Source organism: Electrophorus electricus, chromosome 10 (genome assembly GCF_013358815.1).
Source record: "Electrophorus electricus isolate fEleEle1 chromosome 10, fEleEle1.pri, whole genome shotgun sequence".
NCBI classification, from domain to species: Eukaryota; Metazoa; Chordata; class Actinopteri; order Gymnotiformes; family Gymnotidae; genus Electrophorus; species Electrophorus electricus.
This window is the reverse complement of record NC_049544.1, coordinates 12145315-12164507: the sequence shown is the minus strand read 5'-3', so window position 1 is coordinate 12164507 and position 19193 is coordinate 12145315. Positions and strand designations below refer to the sequence as shown.

At 42.3% G+C, this 19193-nt stretch overlaps 1 protein-coding gene across 2 annotated transcripts in view; it reads right to left on the bottom strand.

Annotated features, from left to right (window-relative positions):
* rbms3 (RNA binding motif, single stranded interacting protein) overlaps nucleotides 1-19193 on the bottom strand; it is a 92977-nt gene that overhangs the window by 53056 nt on the left and 20728 nt on the right. For both annotated transcript variants that reach the window (XM_035530472.1, XM_035530473.1), the window contains exons 3-4: nucleotides 6821-6879; nucleotides 3941-4032 (exon numbers count right to left, since the gene is read on the bottom strand). In XM_035530472.1, the coding sequence (XP_035386365.1) occupies nucleotides 3941-4032; nucleotides 6821-6879 (151 nt within the window). The remainder of the gene's footprint in view (nucleotides 1-3940; nucleotides 4033-6820; nucleotides 6880-19193) is intronic.

Genomic DNA, 19193 nt, shown 5'->3' with positions numbered 1-19193 from the left:
CCCAGGCTATCAAGGGCACCAATCAAGATCTGACTTTGGTAACAGCACTGCCTTTCTAACATCCTTAGGCCAGTGCCCATGCTGTTCTACCTTCTCCAGCACCCTTGTCTTGTGGCTCTGGCTGGACATGTTCACTCTCCTCTGCGCTCACGCCTGTCCTCTGTTTATAACAGGCAGTGTGCTGTGGATGACAGATTATTTGGAGCATCTGAGCAGCATGCTGAGGTGTACACTAACACAGGGCTAGGAAGAACGATGCAAACACACACACACACACACACAGAGGTATGCACTTACGCAGACTGCTGGATACCAAAGTCTGGATACCAGGTGCTGCCCACTAAAATGGCTTTGTTTTTTGTTTTTTTACTAAAGACAAAACAAAGTCAAAACAGACCCGAGCTCTGTTTCTGTCTACTCCACATGACCTGCTCTCCCTCTCCTTCTCTATCTTTCCCTCTCTTCCTTCTTCTTTCTCGCCATCTCTTCTTCCATTTCCCTCACCTTCTCTCCTCCCTCTGTCTTCCTCTCCATCCCTCTCACTCATTCTTTCATTCTCTCCCTCAACAATCATTTTAGACATGCAGGGCATGATGTTAAAGTATATTAGCTTCTTCACTACACTTCATGTTCCAGCAGTAATGTCATTTTTAGGTCCTCTCTTCTTCCATGACGCAGTACATCCTCTCATTCTAAAGTTCAAGAAAGCACAAAATGTCTTTGGCATGCAAAAACAAAAAAACCTGTGCTAAATTACTATGATAATGCGGAAACACTGTGATACTTGCAGAAAAAGAAATGACTACCTAGCAGTCTTACTACCGCGAGTGGTCTTACAGCAGTGGAGAACAGAAGCAGTGGAGAGCTTACTACAGCGAGACTTCCCACCAGTAACTAATTCATGATCTTTCCACTCTCTTACTGTATTTCAAAAGTGAACACAAATAGGAATAGTGCCCATGTCGTTAGAGAAACATCCCTCTGGTAAGAAATAAACATGAAAAATAATAAAAAACCTTGCGAAAGTAAAGGCTCCTCTCCCCCCTGCTCTTCCTCCAGCTGTGTGAGGCTCCATCTCCCTCATGTTGTGCTGATAAGCAGCCCCGTCGTGCACATTCTCATGCTGCCATCCAGATGCTTTAATAAACTGCAGCTGCACTGACCCACACTGCTGTGCTAGATCCTGACACAGGTTCTATGAAGAGGTTCGCCTGTTAAAGCTTTGCATGTTACCTTTACGAATGGCAGAGTGTTCTCCTCCTGCTTTTTTTTTTTTTTTTTTACAGTCTAATTAGCATACAAAGTTAAATAATATCATCTGTGTGCCTGGTTTCTCTGCTCTCTGCTCATGATCTTTGATCTTGTCCTACAAATCATGGTATGTTTGTTTTTTAGATGGGTTTTCAAGTTTGGAAGACTTGGGTCACAGACTCCAGTCCACCACTGGAAGACGCAGGCTGCTTCTCTCCACAGTTCATAAGAAAGCACCCACACGCCACTCTCACTCAATCACACTCAATAACTGCACAGCCTGACCGGACCACCTCCTTCCGAATGTAGAACACTGCTCAACAAGGCATGCAGCAGTCTCAAAAGCAACAAGCCTCTCAACAATTTTCTCAATGTCTTGTTACCTCTGGGAAGCATATTCAGCAATCAAATGAGAGCACCTTGTAATTCAGCATATTAAACTCAGAGGGATATAGTACTCTGATTACCAATCAGAGCAAAAAAAGGAGGAAGAGAATGAGAGAGGGAGGATTTTTATCATTCTTGACTCCCTGGGCATTAGCAGTTCTGTCACAATGGAGAGGCATGGGATGTCTGTTCAGGTTATCCAATCCTCCCTGGTCAAACACACACTGCACTTATTAAAGCACATACTTTACAATTCAGACAAAGGTTGATCAATGACATGGGTCAGCAGCTCATGAGTCTATTTTTTACTTGAGTTCTGTGGTCTTGCTTGATAATGTTATCTTATTTATCTATCTATCCTAGATGCTTGGACTGTAATGTTACACAAAGCTGACTGCTCTCCTATCCACTCCAATGATCTCTGGATAAGATGCAGGGGTTTTTTTTGTTTGTTTGTGTTTTCCCCTTCTTAATAATCTGCTTACATTTGTTTTCATTTATTTTCAGCAAGTTTTGTCATTTCATAGACTTCTGGATGAATTCTTTACTGTTAGACTAACTCAATTTATATGGATTCCCAGGTGAGCCATGTGGTTAGATATGGTTGGAGGTCATGCTTAACTGTGTGTTAGTTGCTTACAGGGATAAGGAGGACTAGCCATAATGAAAACATCTTGAGCAAGACTAGGCAAAAGAGTCTTTCATTAAACTGATGCTTCATCTAATGAGCTTTAAGACAGGCAATCTGGATCTTCAAATGGCCATTTTCACATTGTGGCAGTCTAAAACAGCATAAACTCCTCTTAGCAATATCTTAGTTTCACAGAGACTCCTATAATCCCAGAGGCCCTATGACTCTTTCCCATCTTCCTGAGCTATTTAGTAAAAAAAAAAAAATATTAATAATAATAGAAACTATTACTTCTACTGTTACTACACTATTACTATTACTATCACTAATATTATGGTAATAGGTGCGATTAACTATTTCCTATAGCACATCTGGTAGAGCGGGTACAGCAAGGTGTTAGTGAAATCAACATCATAGGTTTGATTCTCAGGGAACACAAATACTGATAAATACATAAATCAATCTGGATGAGAATGTATATAATAATGGTAATTTGAATGACAGTTAAGGAGTGTTACAATTTAATAATTATCACTTCTTTTCCTAATAGGCAGTGCAGCAAACAGAGACAGATGTCTTCGCTATCAACATGGCACATATCTGAAACACAAAGAGCAGTCTGGGTGTTTCTCAGCTTGTCAATCTCTCTCTCTCTCTCTCTCTGTCTGATGACCTGTCAGTTTTATTAGAGAAAGAGCAGAGGGTCAGCAGTGTCATTTGAGCAGTGACAGCCATGCATTTAAATATGATTTATGATAGAAATGTTCTGCATCCTGATGGCCCAAAGTAATATTATGAATATATAACAAGACTAAAGAAGCTGTGAACAGCCTCCTCTCTCCCTCTCTTTCTCTAAGTATATGAGTGTGTATTTTGTATCTGTGGCTACAATTTGAGCCAGATATTCGTTTTCTCATGGTCTAACCCATAAAAATGTACAGTTAAATTAGGATTTCTCTCCACAAACAAGGATTGCATTCCATGCTACAGAACCAAGGAAACCACCTCATGTCTGATTTTGTCAGTTATAAATTATGGGGCCACAGTGCACTGTGGTCCTCTGTACTTTATTCTTGGTGTTCTTATCCATAAACTCTATTGTGAAGTTTCTCTGGAAATGCACTGATTGCTATGGATGCACACACCCACACTCCAGAGGTCATGCTTCACAAATCAATACATCTTTACATGACAGCCACGGAACTAGGTTAGATTTGGGAATGTGTTTATTTCCGGTGACTTTTGGCATATTTACTATCTTGGACCCCACAGCTGAATTCCAAGATAATGATGAGTTGCAGTGCTTCTCTCCTGGGTTCCTGAGTATTTTTAAAAGACCTGGTCACAGGCCAGCTCACAGAGACCTGCTTGCTGTACTATTACATCTGTTTACTTACCAAGTTGATTAGACTTGCTCAAATGAAAATGTTATTGTTTGTTGATATTGGCTGTATGTTATTTTGCACATTTCATATGGATCAGATGGGTTACAAATAAAAATAATATTTTTGACTGCCTACTTGATGCGTTTACAAATAACAATGGAGACTCAGTAGGAGGTCATGAAGTTGTTTCATCATCATGATGAATGGGGAGATGGCCATTGCCATCCATGGAAACAGCTGCTGCGATAGCAGTCGTCTGGCTCGAGTGCAACTCCACAGGCCTTACCTTGGCCATCTGGGCCTGAACTCCACTGGCCTTCAGAGAGGCCACTGCTTTCTGCGCTGCTGCAGGACTGTCGAAATCCACAAACCCATAGCCTGCATAAACACAGAGCAGGAGACAAACATAAGACATTCATTTAATATTTTCTCATTTAAATCCAGTAGAGGAGTGAAATCCATTTCATTCCTGATTCAAGCTTGTCAGAACGTTTTTTTTTTTTCTTCTGTGAGTTTTGATTTGACTTACACATAACATCCAGCAGGCTAAATTTAATTTCTCTCCTCCTCTCTTTATGTCTTTCTCTCTCTTTTTCTCTTTGTACCTCTGACTGTCTTCTTCTCACTCCCTCTCTTTTTCACTCTTTATATCCATGTTTATCTATCATAGAACTATTTTCAGTCTAACATTTTAAAATCCAGAACTATTCTATTAAATGCCCAAGCACTGTGCACTGGGGTGTGTGCGTGTGTGTGTCTGCTGTGAACCTGCTGCTGTGACGCTGGGTCTGAGGCACATAGTGGACACTTTCACAAGCGCAAGAGGAAGGGCGAGAGAGAGAGAGAGTTAGAGGGCCATATGCATATGTTTTGCTCCTCTGTCTACTGCAGAGAAATGTACAAGTATTCCCAGAGACCGCAGACATTTAAGAAGCCTTCTAAAACTGTGCATTTGGTCATGCGCATGTGTGTGTGTATGTACATGTGTGTTTCTTGTGACTGCGTCTGAGGTAGTTGACCTCATGGGTGCTTCAGTGGTCACCAGGAAGCTGGCAGGCATAAAAAGTTCGACCTGAAGAATGCAGCAATGTGAATTCTACACACGATACGCCCAGTTTAACCACACACAGGAATGAGCCAGAGAAGAACCACAGCCTTAGAGAAGAGAAAGCAGACATTTGTGTTTGTATTTATGCGTGGGATGATTGTGCATATGTGTGTGTGTGTGTACAGACATCCCACATGTGAGACTGTGACATAATGTTTGAAGTGTTTGAAGAGTTTACTTGATTTAAAAAAATACTGTGATATAGATATACTTTCCATATTCTCCATTATAAAATCTCATATCTCTCTCTTGATATAGATACATATATATATATCCATTCCATGCCAGTGGTGACAGGGGAACTGGCCCCCACAGATCCCAAGAATGACAACATGAGTCCAGGGGAGCACAATCCTAGGAACAGCAAAAATACTGCACCACACCCTCTGGTAGAAGTCCTGAGTATGTGGAGAAATATATCTATCTATCTCTATCTTAAGTGATAGAAATACTTATGCTTTCTTTCTCTGAATTTACCATTTTTTCCTCATTAACTGTCTCCAAACAACCATTTGAAACTGAAAAATTGCTCCCCCCCCAAAAAAAAAAAATGTTAGCAGTATGCATCTAGCACATCTTATACAAGATTTGTTGTTTGCCTGATGTATAACATAGCAGATGTTGGAAACATATGTGTTAGGTTAAAATATAGTTCCGTGTAATTAAAGCTAGGAAGTCAGCAGGGCACCACTGTGACTTTGCTCGTATCTGGTGCATAAAGAGTTAGCCAGCAGAGAACAGTGGACCAGCTGGAGCTCAGATGTGATTGTGACATCAGTGAATTGAACATAGCAGCAATCTTCCTCTTGTACAAAGAAAAATTGGTACGTGTCAACATGGCAATGGGAACCCTCTTAAGACACCGGTTATGAAATACATGGGTTATGAAACTATTTTGTTCTGAACTGCCCCCTGTATGAACATAATTTGTACCTACAGCAGATTTTCTCCAGTAAGATGGCTGTCAGATAGCAATAAAAAGGCTATAAACACATCTATACATTCATATTACTCAGTAAAGCTTGACAGAAATGTACAGCATGAAATCATTTTTTGTTCTTCTCCTTTACATTCTTCCAATGGCCCTATCTCCCAGGACTGCTGGCACTAGGCCCTAGTGGAGGCCTAAATGGAGGCTAAATGGAGGCAGACCTGGGTAGGGTGGAGGGACTATCTCTGGAAAGAGGAAGTCCTCTGATGCCCAAGTTGTTTCGTCTATGTCTTCGCTTCTATTTCTCTCAGTCTCTCCAGCAGTTGTGATATAGTGACTGAATTGGACTGAGACTAATGTGGATGTTGATTCAGTTAGTTTTGCGCCGTGATATATTTTGATATTGCTTTGTTATATTTCTTGTTACTGTTTACTGTATTTTAATTTGCATTGGATGATACATCCTTCCTTCTTTTAATTCTCTTTATCCATTATACTGTTAAACATGCTCAAAGTGCATGCAATACTTAGTGGAAATATATGAGTGCGCACACATGCTCACACACATAAGCCTGCACACACAGAGCTGAAGAAGCTTTGATACCCAGCACACTATGTCGGAAGCAGGGATGTTTATTTCCATCTGTGGTGGAGTGTCTCCTGAAAAGAGGCTGTCCGTTAAATCATCGATTTCAGTCCGACCCCTCCCTCACCCTATGGCTATTTTTACCGCCCCTCCCCCAACCCCCCTTTGAGAGCAACACATGAGAAACCCTGGTCTGTTTCATGCCATTTCTAAACCTTTCAGTCACGCTAACTTTTATCCGGCTGTGAGGGCTCCTCAGACAAGCACACCAACACTCATCCTGTTGTAAAGATTACCCCAACCACTGCCCGAAACACTCCTGCTACTCGAGAGGATACTTTTGAAAGCATGTAAACGTTTATCAGTTGAGGAAGATGCACATGAGCGTCACACTCCTAAACAAGCCAGTTCAATACATTAAGTGCCTCAAATATTTTGCTCCACTGTCCAAACAGGTCACATTTAGATGGCTGTAAAATGGTGTGGACCATTAGAAGCTCAACATCCAATGAATAGCAAGCATTTCCATAACATTACTCACCTTTGCACTGATTGGTGTTTTTGTCAAGGATTGCCTTTGTTGACACTATTTTTCCATACCTAGACAGAGAAAACAACTACGTCAGCAGAAATACATACAGAAATAAAACATTATTACTAATGGCCTGTCCATTTAAGGCTATAAACATTTGCCATGTGTGTTGTACAAGTGTACATGTATTTACTCTAGAACTTTATGCTAAAGACATGTCAGTGGCTCTACCTCATTGAGTTTGAACCTATCCTCAGAGAGGGTAGGGGAGCAGGGTTTGGAATGGGCCTAAAATCCTTATTTGTTAATCTTTCACAGGGACTGTTTATCAATATATAATTGATATAATCTTAAAAAGGAAGAATATGCAGACAGAAAGTAAAGAAAGGATAAGGGCATGTTCACCTTCGGTCGAGGACCTTGAATGAAAGCCACGTAAATTAATTAGACGCTGAAAAGCATTAAAGCGTATCAGTTCTTTGCCTGTCTAAACAACCACGTCATCTTCTTCAAAACCTTGTCATTTCTGTCACAACCAAAGTGAAGTCTCTTTATTTGCAGCGTGCTCAGTCTTTCGCAGTCTATTAACAATGAACACGTGGAGGTACAAGCAAGATGGTCTCCCTCCCGTCCAATCTTTCCTTTCCAACCTCTTTCTCCTCTCCATCATCAGAGAATGTAATAAAGTTCCTTATCTGCCTACGTGTCCGCCAGCAGGAAAGGATGACTGATATAAGAAAGGCACTCCCGATGTGACTTTTAATTAATGTTTAATGCGTCTCCTTCCTCCAGGTAAGACGAGCGAGTATATTACTCCACTTTTACAGGGGCATTTAATAAAGGAGGGATCATTTCTTTGTCACCAGAGCAATGAACGCCCATCAGACTTTTGCACCACCAACGTCGGTGGAATGGCAGCTAATTCATCTAAATCGCTCCGATCTTTTGCGAGGCAGCTTAGCCTGGGCTCTTCAGATTGAAAAAGAAAGCCCCTGGGACATTTTACATGTCTGAATCATATGAGGTTACACTGTTAAGATTTTGGCCTCTAAACACAATAGAAAGAGAATGCAAGGTTTACAACCCTGTTTCTACATAAGTATATGCCATCGTACACTCTGAAGCGACAGCTGGGGTGTTTTTTGAAATGCCAATTTTCGTGACCTGGGATACGGTTTAGATTGTTTACAGAAACAATGCTGATGTTTGGAATATTTCTGGATATGTGGCTTCAGTAAACAAAGATGCATGGAGGACTGGCTGCAATGGCATAACAGAAAGTGCACAAGAGGAAAATTAGTGGCTTGGTTTGGACAGCCTGTTCTCAAGCAGCATGAGAAAAACGTGTGACAACACCCAGCCGCTCAGCTTCAACTGCTGTCAATGTGCAGGGCAAGAGTTAACCAAAATTCCGTCGACTCCATTAAGCAGTAATACACTGGGAGCAATGCCTTATTTGGCATGGCTTCCAAAAGCTGAAATAGGCTCATGTTAACATCTCTTTAAAAGTATACATACATACATACATACATACATAAGCATTACTTCTTGACTAGCAATGAATTGGCAACAAAGACGAGACGAGCACCAAGTTTTTCCTTACACCTGGACCTGCTGCATGATGTGACGGGCCAGGCAGAATCAGACGCTCGCATATATAAAACAGGAGCTTTATTAGTGTTCAACTCAGTGGTTGCTGAACAAACCAGGGTCGAAACCAAAAGAGCAAAGTAAGAGGAAACCATAAAGAAAGAACAGTCCATGACAAAACCAGAAAAGCAACCCAAAACCAGGCAGAACAATCCAAAAATGGGCAGGCAAAAATTGGCAATGAGAAATACAAAATCTGGGTATGATACACGGGGAGAGGCTCAAAGAAATAACACTTTGTATGCTTAGAAGAATCTAGAGGCAATACATCACAATGTATGGGAGCTTGAGACAGGCTTATATACACAATCCTATGAACATACAGGTGAATTCAATGATGATGTGATTGAATGTCCATGGTTGGATGAGTCATTGAACAGGTGACGAACAGTCTGTTATGTGATGGGGGTCAGGTGCTATGACATTACCCCCCCCCCCCAAAAAAGAGTCTGGGACGACAGAGGTATGAGAACGACCGAGCTATGAGGACGACCTCAACGACCCATTGCTGGCATGGCGGACTTTGGTCCAGTCTGAGAACCCTCTGCAGGAAGGCGGCAAGGGCAACCCTGAGAACAAGGAGCAGGCTTGTCCAGGAACCTCATGTGGAAGTCCCAAAGGAGGCCAGGATCAAGTACATCACAGCAAGGGACCCAGCTCTTTTCCTCAGGGCCGAACCCCTCTCAGTGCACCAGGTATTGTACAGAACTCCTGGAGTCCAGAATGTGGCGTACACCGTATTTCGGAGTGCCATCATAATCAATAGGCTGAGGTGTAGTATCATCTGGAGAAACCTCATCCAAAGGACCTGGAATAACAGACTTGAGAACAGATACATGAAATGATCTCAAGATACGGAAGTGTGCAGGTAGGTTGAGTTGGTATGTGACCTTGTTGATGCATTTGGCTATTTCAAAGGGGTTGATATACTTGCGACCTAGTTTGTGACAGGACCCCGGCTTGCAGAGGTCCTGCATGGAGAGCCACGTTTGGTCTCCTGGTTGGTATGTCAGGGTATCCACCTTCTGTGTCTGTCTGCTATTTCTTTCTATATTCGATGCATTGGTTTGTCTCCTCTCATACCTTCTTGCAAAGCTGCATCTGCTCATCCACAGCAAGGATATCAGCTCTGACAGAAGTCCATGGAGCCATAGGAGGCTGGTAACCTACAATACACTCAAAAGAGGTTAGGCTGGTGGAAGAACTAGTGAGTTTTGTGCCATTTCTGCCCAAGGTAGGAATTGGACCAGTCTGATGGATTGTTCATGCAAAAACATCGAAGGAATTTATCCAGTTCTTGGTTAGTCCATTCACATTGTTCATTTGACTGCAGGTGATAACCAGATGTAAGGCTAATGGCTATGTGTTCAAAAAAGAAAGACCAAACACAAGACATGAATCGAGATCCCCTATCAGATAGTATGTCCTCTGGGATGCCAAATACATGGAATACTAGGATTCAGTTTGCAGTTTGGAAGGCTGTGGGTAGGCTTGGGAAAAGCAATGAACCTCACACCTCTAGAGAACTGATCCACTACAGTAGAGTAGTATTTTCTTCAGAACAGGGGAGGTCAGTGATGAAATCCAAGGCGATGTGAGACCAGGGTCTTTCAAGTATGGGAAGTGGCATGAGTTTTTCTGCAGGGAGAGTCTCTTATGGGAGTCTTAGGAATCTCTGGCTGCAGATAGAACATGATGAAACATATCGGTGAATGTCGCTTGTCATACTCTCCCACCAATATTGGTTAGCCAGGAGCTGATGAGTACTTGTTTGCCCAGGATGATCTGTATCGAGGGAAGAATGAGCCCATTATTAGACGGTCCTGGCAAGATGTAAGTATGTAACATTTGCCCACTGGACATTCCATTGGGATGACAGTTCCTTGCGTGGCTTGTTCTATTTCTTCAGCTATATGCCATCATATGGATGCCAGGTGCACCCAGGTAGGTAAGATGGGTTCTTTAGCACCTGATTCCTCCTCCCTCTCCCCTAGGTGAATATGGGACAGGGCATCAGTTTTTGTATTGCGAGTTCCTGGATGATACATAATCCTGAAGTTAAACCTTGAAAAGAATAATGACCAATAGGCTTGGCAGGAGTACAATTGCTTGGATGCACGCATATTCTCCAGATTCCGATGGTCCATGAGAACTAAAAATAGATGATTAGCCCCCTGTAGCCAGTGCCTCCATTCTTCCAAAACTAATTTAATGGCCAATAGTTCGCATTCTCCTATACCATAGTTTAGTTCCACCAGGGATATTTTTCGGGAGAAATATGTCACTGGATGTAGTTTGGTCTCATTATGTCTCTGAGAGAGCACTGCTCCTACACCGATGTTTGAAGCGTCTACTACAAATGGGATTGACGGATCAGGATGTCTAAGTATGGGAGCAATGGTGAAAGCTTCTTTTAATCAGATAAATGCTTGCTCAGCCTCTTGATTCCAACAAAGCTTGATCGAAGCTACTTTTAGGAGTGCTGTGAGGGGGGCCGCTATACTGCTGAAGTTCCTGATGAAAGGTTGATAAAAGTTTGCGAAGCCTAGGAAGCTCTGGAGCCTCTTGACTGTAGTAGGTACAGGCCAAAGGAGGATGGCTTTGATCCTTTTGTTATCTATTGTGATTCCACCAAGGCTGACTACGTATACCAGGAATATAGTAGTAGTAGAATGGAACTCGCACCTCTCCCCCTTCACATAAAGTCCATTTTCCAGGAGAGTCTTCAACACAGATCTTACATGTCATATGTGGGTCTGAAGATCAGGTGAGTAGATGAGGTTGTCATCGATATATGCAATCACGAATTGTCTGTTGCAAGCCTTATGTCTTCTTGAAGAATGTTGTTGATAAGGGCTTGAAACACAGACAGGGCTACACTGAGACCACATGGCATTACTTTGTACTCATAGTGACCCCTAGTGATAATGAAGGCAGTCTTCAACTCATCTCCTTTCTTTATACTTATAAGGTTATAAGCACTACAGAGGTCTAATTTAGTGAAGAATTTTGCCTCTCATAGTTGATCCAGGGCAAGATGGATGTGTCTTTCTTGGAGATCTGATTGAGATTGCAATAATCAATGCAGGGGCAAAGGCCTCTGTCCCCTTTCTTTACAAAGAAGAAGCCCGATGCCAGGGGGGAAATGAAAGGCTGAATGAAGCCTTGATTCAGTGCCTCATCTATACACTGCTCCATTGCTTTCTCCTCCTCTTGGGAGAGAGGATACATGCAAGCCTTGGGTAATACAGCTCCCTCCAGGAGTTCAATGGAACAATCATAGGGACAATAAGTGAGTAACAAGGTAGCTCTCTTTTTACCTAACACACTATCGAGCTCCTGATATTCTTGAGGAGGGGAAAAGGCTTGGTCATCGGCAGGACTCCCTATAGTTGTGGAACATAGTTTAATTGTGGGTAAGGTCAAACAGTCCTGACTGAGCCGACCACTGAGTTATCTCCTTTTGGGCCCATGATAGGCTTGGGTTATGCTGTTCAAGCCATGGTAGGCCCAGAATAACTGGGAATGAAAAGGCTTTTAGTTCAGAGTGGACTGTGCTTGTGGTGAGTTTTAAAGGTGTGGTATGGAGAGAGATGGAACCAGCTCCTACTGGTGATCCATCCAGATCAGCCATGCAAAGGGTCTTGGGTAAAGGCTCTACTGGGATAGTCAATTCCTGCACCAGATGGGTGTGTATGAAGTTGCCTTCAGCTCCGGAGTCAAGTAGGGCTGTAAAAATAGAGGATGGCGTGTGAGACCCAACATAAATTACTTTGCTTCTATCATTTGCTTGGGAAAGACCATTTACATTATGCTTGTATCCAAAGCAACTCACAATTCTGACTGAATACAACTTGAGCAATTGAGGATTAAGGGTCTTGCTCAGGGACCAAACAGCAGCAACCTGGTGGTGGGACTTGAACTGATAACCTTCTGACTACTAGTCAAGTACTTTAAGTACTTTAAGTACTTGACTAAGCACTTCAAGTACTTTAACCACCTTAACCACTGTCCCCTCCCACTACCACTACTTTGGCTTGTGGTGTGGGATTCATACTTCATCTATGACTCAGTGAAGCAGATCTGTTGGGTCTAAGACAACACTCCTTGATAATATGCCCGGAAGAACCGCAGTAGAGACAAAGACTCTCTTGTAACCGGCGCCACCTCTCCTCCTTTGCATTGACTCCACCATGTGCTCTCGTCTAGGCGCTAATAAATTACTTGGATTGGGATAGGTGGAGCGAGTACTACTGGTTCAACACAGTCTTCATTCCTGAAGAAAACGATCCAGGTGGATGGCAATAAGTTGATCCAAATCGAGCTTGTCATCCCAGCAAGCTAGCTCATGTAATACCTCCGAATTAAAACCATTTCGGAAGATGACAATTAACAGTACATCATTCCACTGGCTACCAGCAGCCACAGTACGGAACTCGCATACATAGTCAGCTATGGAATGGTTGCCTTGGCAAATTTATTGAGCATTTCCCCGCATGCTCTTCCTTCATGTGGGTGATCGAAAACTGCCTTAAACTGAGCATATGACAATGTTTGTATACTCTCCCTGATGGCAGAACCCCAATCTAGTGCCTTGTCTGATAGACGAGAGGTAATGAACACAATCTTTTCTTGGCTAGAGCAAGGTGGAATACTGTTGAAATATATGGAGCACTGTAACAGGAAACCCCAACGCTTTCAGGGGAGCCATCGTATTTCTCAGGTTTACTCACGGGGAAGGTCGGTTGAGTACCGATGGCAGCGGCAGTGGATACCGGCGTTGGGGTGAATCGGGTAGAGGTAGTCATCATTTGTAGCCTGGAGGTAAGTTTTCTGAGACACTGCCCGTGTTCCGACATTTGTGTCTGTTGATGAGCTTGTTGTTTGGCGATAGTGTCCATCGACTGCATGAAGCCCTCAAGCACCTGCTGGTGTTGGTTGAGTAGCTGACCTTGGTTGGTAAGTGCCTCCATCAATGCTTCCGAATCCGCCGTCTGCATGGAGGCGAAGTATTCTGTGATGGGCCAGGCAGAATCAGACGCTTGCGGATATAAAACACGAGTGTGATAGGGGATTGAATGGCATGACACATAAACTGGGCAGTAACCTCTGTCTTCATTTTTGGTGTCTTGATTGCATGGCCTTGGCATTTTGTACTGCTCAGAGGGGCTTGGTGGGAAAAATAGGATATAACCTATAATTAAAAGCAAAAAGGATATATATGTAGATAAGTGCATGTTGCATTGGCCCACTAAGGAAGTAGCTTAAGAAAGGGGTTGTTCAGTGATGTAGTGGTGAGAATCACTGGCAATGTGGCTGTACAATTTACCACAGATCCCACAAATCTAACTATGTTATCCATTAAAAAAATATATTAAAAATTAGGATAATCATAATTCGTTTAATGTCGTTTCAGGGTATTATGGTCCTCTTTCTAAAAAGCATAAAATATCATTAGCAGGCCATTCTGGTGTATCATGCTTAGGCTACTGACAGGGTTGCCTACAAAGCACTGCTACTAGCCTGGTAACGATGCAAAATTATTCTTTATCTGGTGACCGATTAATGCGTAATGCTGTGAACAACAACTGCAAGCAATCACAAAATGCCTATAACCCAATAAAGAGAGATTACTATATCTGAGGACAGCATTTTGGAAACGCCTGACAAAAACTCATTGACTATTTATAGACGCCATCTACTAGGACTACTGATGACATATTGGGTTCTTGAAGGGTGATCCTAATTCATAGGTGAAGATTTCAACCACCATCTCTTCTAAATCAAAATAAGGGGTAGGGGTAATAGGGGGAATTGGGCCCATGGCACTTTTAAAAGACAAGATTTGAGGCAAATCAGTGTGCAGTATTCTTCAGGAATTTATTGGGAATGGCCTTTTAGCAAAAGCAGCTTCTTTGTAGCACAAAGCAGGAGCTACTCTGCATTCCAACCCAAGTGCCCAGAGGGGTGAAATCCTGAACACAGCGCAAAAGCGTATTCTATGAAGAAGAAAAAAAAAACAGTAGTCATAAAGTCCATATCTTATATACAGTCTGACTTGTTGCAGGAATTATGTTCCCTTTAAAAGAATTTAGTAGGGCAGCATTCTATTTGGAGCTGCCACAGACTGCGGTATTTATTAAATATAAGATTGTTTACAATTATTTTACAGGCCTCTATGATAGATGTAGATTTGTAGATGCAGATTCATAGTTGCAGAACTTTACATCCTTTGCTACTGTTAGTGTGTAATGTTTTTAATTAACATTTTGTAACACAGCTCTACTTCTTTGGGTCCTGTTGCTCAACCCTACAAAAGCAACTTTCAACTCTACAATTGCAAGTTTAAGGTTATAAGCTTTGTGCTATAAGTGATTCTTAAAAGCTTATAAGTTACCCTCAGGTGTTACAATTACTTGAAACTTGACCTTAAATAACATTAATTGTTTACTGTAAAATTTACATAATTTATGTATGTAACAAATGTAAAATTTTATTTAAAATGCAAATGTGATAGAGTTACCATACTTAGCAAGTACATTTCAACAGTCATAAAAATCAGTAGAAGTCAGTCACTGATAGCTTTGGACACATGAGCATGCCTACAGTAGGCTCTTACTGACTCTTACTGCCAGACATGCACACACTCAAACACACCCACTGACACAGACCTGTCCTGGCCTAACACTAGAATTCACTTTAAGGAGGATGAGTATGTTCTAATGATGTAGGTCAAACTGGGCCCAGAGGAACTTCGTTTTCATAATGAGTCAAGCAGGAGAGGCGAGATTAGATCCAGGAGAGTTAGCCCTCCCTTACACCAAGCACTTTCACGCTGAACACTACATCCACTCGGCCAATGCACTCTGTGCCTTATTCTTTCTCTCGCAGTCCCTCGCTTTCCTTCTTTTTTAAAAATCTGTTTACTTCTTCATGCACTTGTAAAAGACACTGAGGTGATGAGATTCACATAAGTAATCATCCCATTGAATATAAAAAAAATTGTTTGTTTGTGCTCCATTTTGCTTTATGCTGCCAGCAACAATGTGGCAATATAATTGCCAACTGTCAATAAGTTACAGCCCAAAATGTTCACAAATTTTAGATTAGGTGTATATCATTCATGAAATATGGCAAATATGTTTGCATTTTCACACACCGTTAGAAAAACGTGACATGTCTGAGCCCAACATGTTTTGACAGCCCAAGCTAGGAACAATTCCCAGTTGATTTTGTGCATCACCGCGACCAAATTGTGTTTGGTGTATGGAGCTCTCATCTGACGTGTGAAGTGCTAATGACAGCTCTCAAAGGGCCCTCACCCACTCTGATCTATGTGTTTATGTTTCCTAGAATGCTGGCAGCCATGGATGCTAGGCTGTTTGATGTCGCGTGCAGTGAGATGTGAACCGACATCTTCCGACATCTTTCAACTGGCATCCAGGTGTGTGTGGGGGGATCTCTTAATTGGCTACCAATGCAGCTGTCTTTCCTGACAGTGCACATGCCATTTGTGCGTGCAGACGAGCATATGCCTGATGCTTGTGGATTTGTGCAGTGTGAAGGGTCCTTTCTGACACTGTAGATGGGAGACTATGCAGCACCAGTACATGAGGACATGGCGTGAGTGGCTCTGTAACATGGTAAATAGAACCAATGCTTCTTTAATATGATGAAAAAACTCCTCTCTTTCTTGTGTTAGACATGGTCTGGCCCACTGGTAGAACAGAAGGCCATTCAAAAACAGATTTAGCCTGAGGAGAGGCCAACTTTCTCTTTCTCCATATCTCTTTTCCTCCATCTCATTCTCTCCCTCTGTGTCTTTCTTGCCTTCTTGCTGGTACCTGCATGCAGAGTTGCAATCATCTGTTTCATGTCAGGTTAGAATGGCAGTGATGGGCTGCAGAACTTGAGTCTAAAATAACCCCAGCACAGTAGCTGCTTCGGATCAATCCCTGTGACCCCTCTAGGTTCCTTTTACTGATCGACTGATTGATTGCTTGACTGATTGATTGATTGATTTGTGTGTGTGTGCAAGTATGAACTCTACATCCCTATCTACATATCCTTGACCTGTCACTGACATTGGCACCAGCATTGAAACTCACATACTGTAGAAGGGTGAATGAATCTCTGTTTCTATGGTCTGTGGGTGAGGCACCACAGAGGCTCTAGAGGACACTCACAATATGGCAGCAAAGCACATGAGGGACATTCCTTCAGTCAGTCAGTTAGCCAGTCAAGCACAGAGAGAGTGGGTGAGACAGATGGACAGAGAGAGAGTGAAATGTCAGCTGCCAGAATGTGGATCTTATCTTATATCTATTTTTTCATCTTAAGAGAAAATTACCTATATCAAATCAATGGAAACCAACAGAAATATAACAGCAAAATTCTAATTCTAATGGTGGGAGACATTTTTAGATATTTTTATATGTTGGCATTCATATTTTAAACCAACATGGAGGAAAGTGTATGAACACACAAAGCCACAAAAGAAGCAAAAGGTAATACATTCCACATACACATTCAGTCACCACATCTCCATCCATACATTGCTATAGACTATTTACTTCTTCCAGCAATTTTGAGAGGCAAACAGCAAACACCAGAAGTCTAACATAAACCCACAGGACACAATTAGCTCACATTTGGTCCACTACTGTGTTATCTGAGATTAGGATCAAAAGCATAATAAAGGTCTCTAAAATGGGATTATTTGAAACAGTGAGTCTGTCCTTATGGTTAATTCAATATGACATCATAGAAAGATGGAGTAACAAACAAGCTTTGAATATGTGCTAAGATCCCTAGAAGCCTTTATATTCATCTCATACACACATATGCACACAGTCGCACTAAAGGAGAGGGAGACAGAGAGAGATCAAGAAAGAAAATGTGAGCGAGACCTATATGTATATCACATAATGAGAAAACACCAATGTAATGAGAAGCACATGTTCACTTGAGGCACATATTAAAAATTCACAATTCATAATCAGATGTTTTATGATAGGGCTGTGACATGTTTTTAGATGTTTTCAGGGATGTTTGTGACCTAGTGACTCAATGCCCCCCAAAACGCTGACCTCTATATCTCTGTTAGACAGCTGCACCCTTTCTAGAACATTAATAAGAAATGCCTTGGTGAAGCAGGACAACAGCGATTCATAGACCGCTTTAGTTTTAACAGTGTGCTACTATCTAAAAAAGGTACAATGCATATCAAATACATTTTATACAAGGTTTGTGCCTGCAGCTCTTTTGAAAAGAAAAAAAGAAGAAGCAAGAGAGATTGGAAAACCACTGAGGTCACTAGGATTTTTCCTTTAGATTCAGGACCTATTGTAGCCTTGGCTCTCAACTTTCTGTCAAGCTTCCAAGGGGAATCGCAAAAGAAGATCTCCAAAATGTCAGCCTGACAACAGCACATCAGCCTGCCAGGAAGAGCAGGCCATTTGCGAGCGCAGGGGACGTCACTGGAACGCCTGCAAGCGCATGCATGCTCGGGGACACAGTATAGAGCTGTGCAATAGGGCATGCAGGGGCCCACATGGTGTCCAGGGATCACTATGGGGTTATGGGAAAAGTGAAAAGTGGCATTCCGAGCACTGTTTTTTTTCCGCTGAGCAAGAGGAAGAGAGGAAGAGAAGCCCGAGGCAAACCCCTTTGACCTTTCCAAAATGTTACTGCCCTATTGGCACGCCGGCCACACCTAATAAAACTTTTATTTCCATGAATATTTGATTCCGACCCTGCTTTGGGCCCGGGGCAAACCTGGACCACACAAGGACCCTGGAGAGAGAGGGAATGACAGCACAGAGCAGATCAACACAGGAGCGGGGCCGAATGGAGTTGGGCTGTGGATAATATGCATGAAAAACAATCATTATTGCTCTCTTGTTTCAGCAAATGTACATTATGAGGATTATGGCAGATCCTACTGGGCTGAAGTTTCACGCTCGTTTTCGGCTTAACTCCGGGTGAGTTATAACTCCCCTCAGCATCACTAGAGCTCAAGAGAGACGATTGCTCTCTGTCTGCCCATATCACAGGCAGCACTCAAAGCAAAAACACATCCATCAGTTGAAGGTTAACAGAAATTGGCACAGACCACACAATCACTAAGGATTCCATGTTCAAGCCAGCTGTGGTGCAACTTTGGCTTTCTTGATGAGCACAGCAGGCAAGATGATGTTGAATAATCCACCGTGGTCATGTCACGTTGGACGAAGGGTCTTGGTTTTACAGGCCAACTGCACCCCACATGAACGAATACAAATATATCTGGATGATTCATCATAAGAACAGATTATGCAAGCTGCCCCGTGGTCTTCATATGGAGTTTCACAACGGCTTATCTCCCAAGACTAATGAGACTGACCCTTCACTGCCTTATACGGGCCAAGATATTCTTGGAATTTTTGCTCATCCATGTACTTTTCTTTTCTTTGCCTGCGTCAGAGAAGGATGCGTGTGTGTGTGTGTGCATGCTTGTGTGTGTGTATATGCATACAAGAGTGCATGTGAATTATCTTTACAACTATAAATGGGCATAAAATAGCTAGGAGTCAGAAGCAGACAGACAGAGAGAGAGAGAGAGAGATACAGAGAGAGAGAGAGAGAGAGAGAGAGAGAGAGAGAGAGAGAGAGAGAGAGAGAGAAACAGAGAGAGAGAGAGAGAGAGAGAGAAACAGAGAGAGAGAGAGAGACACAGAGAGAGAGAGAGAGA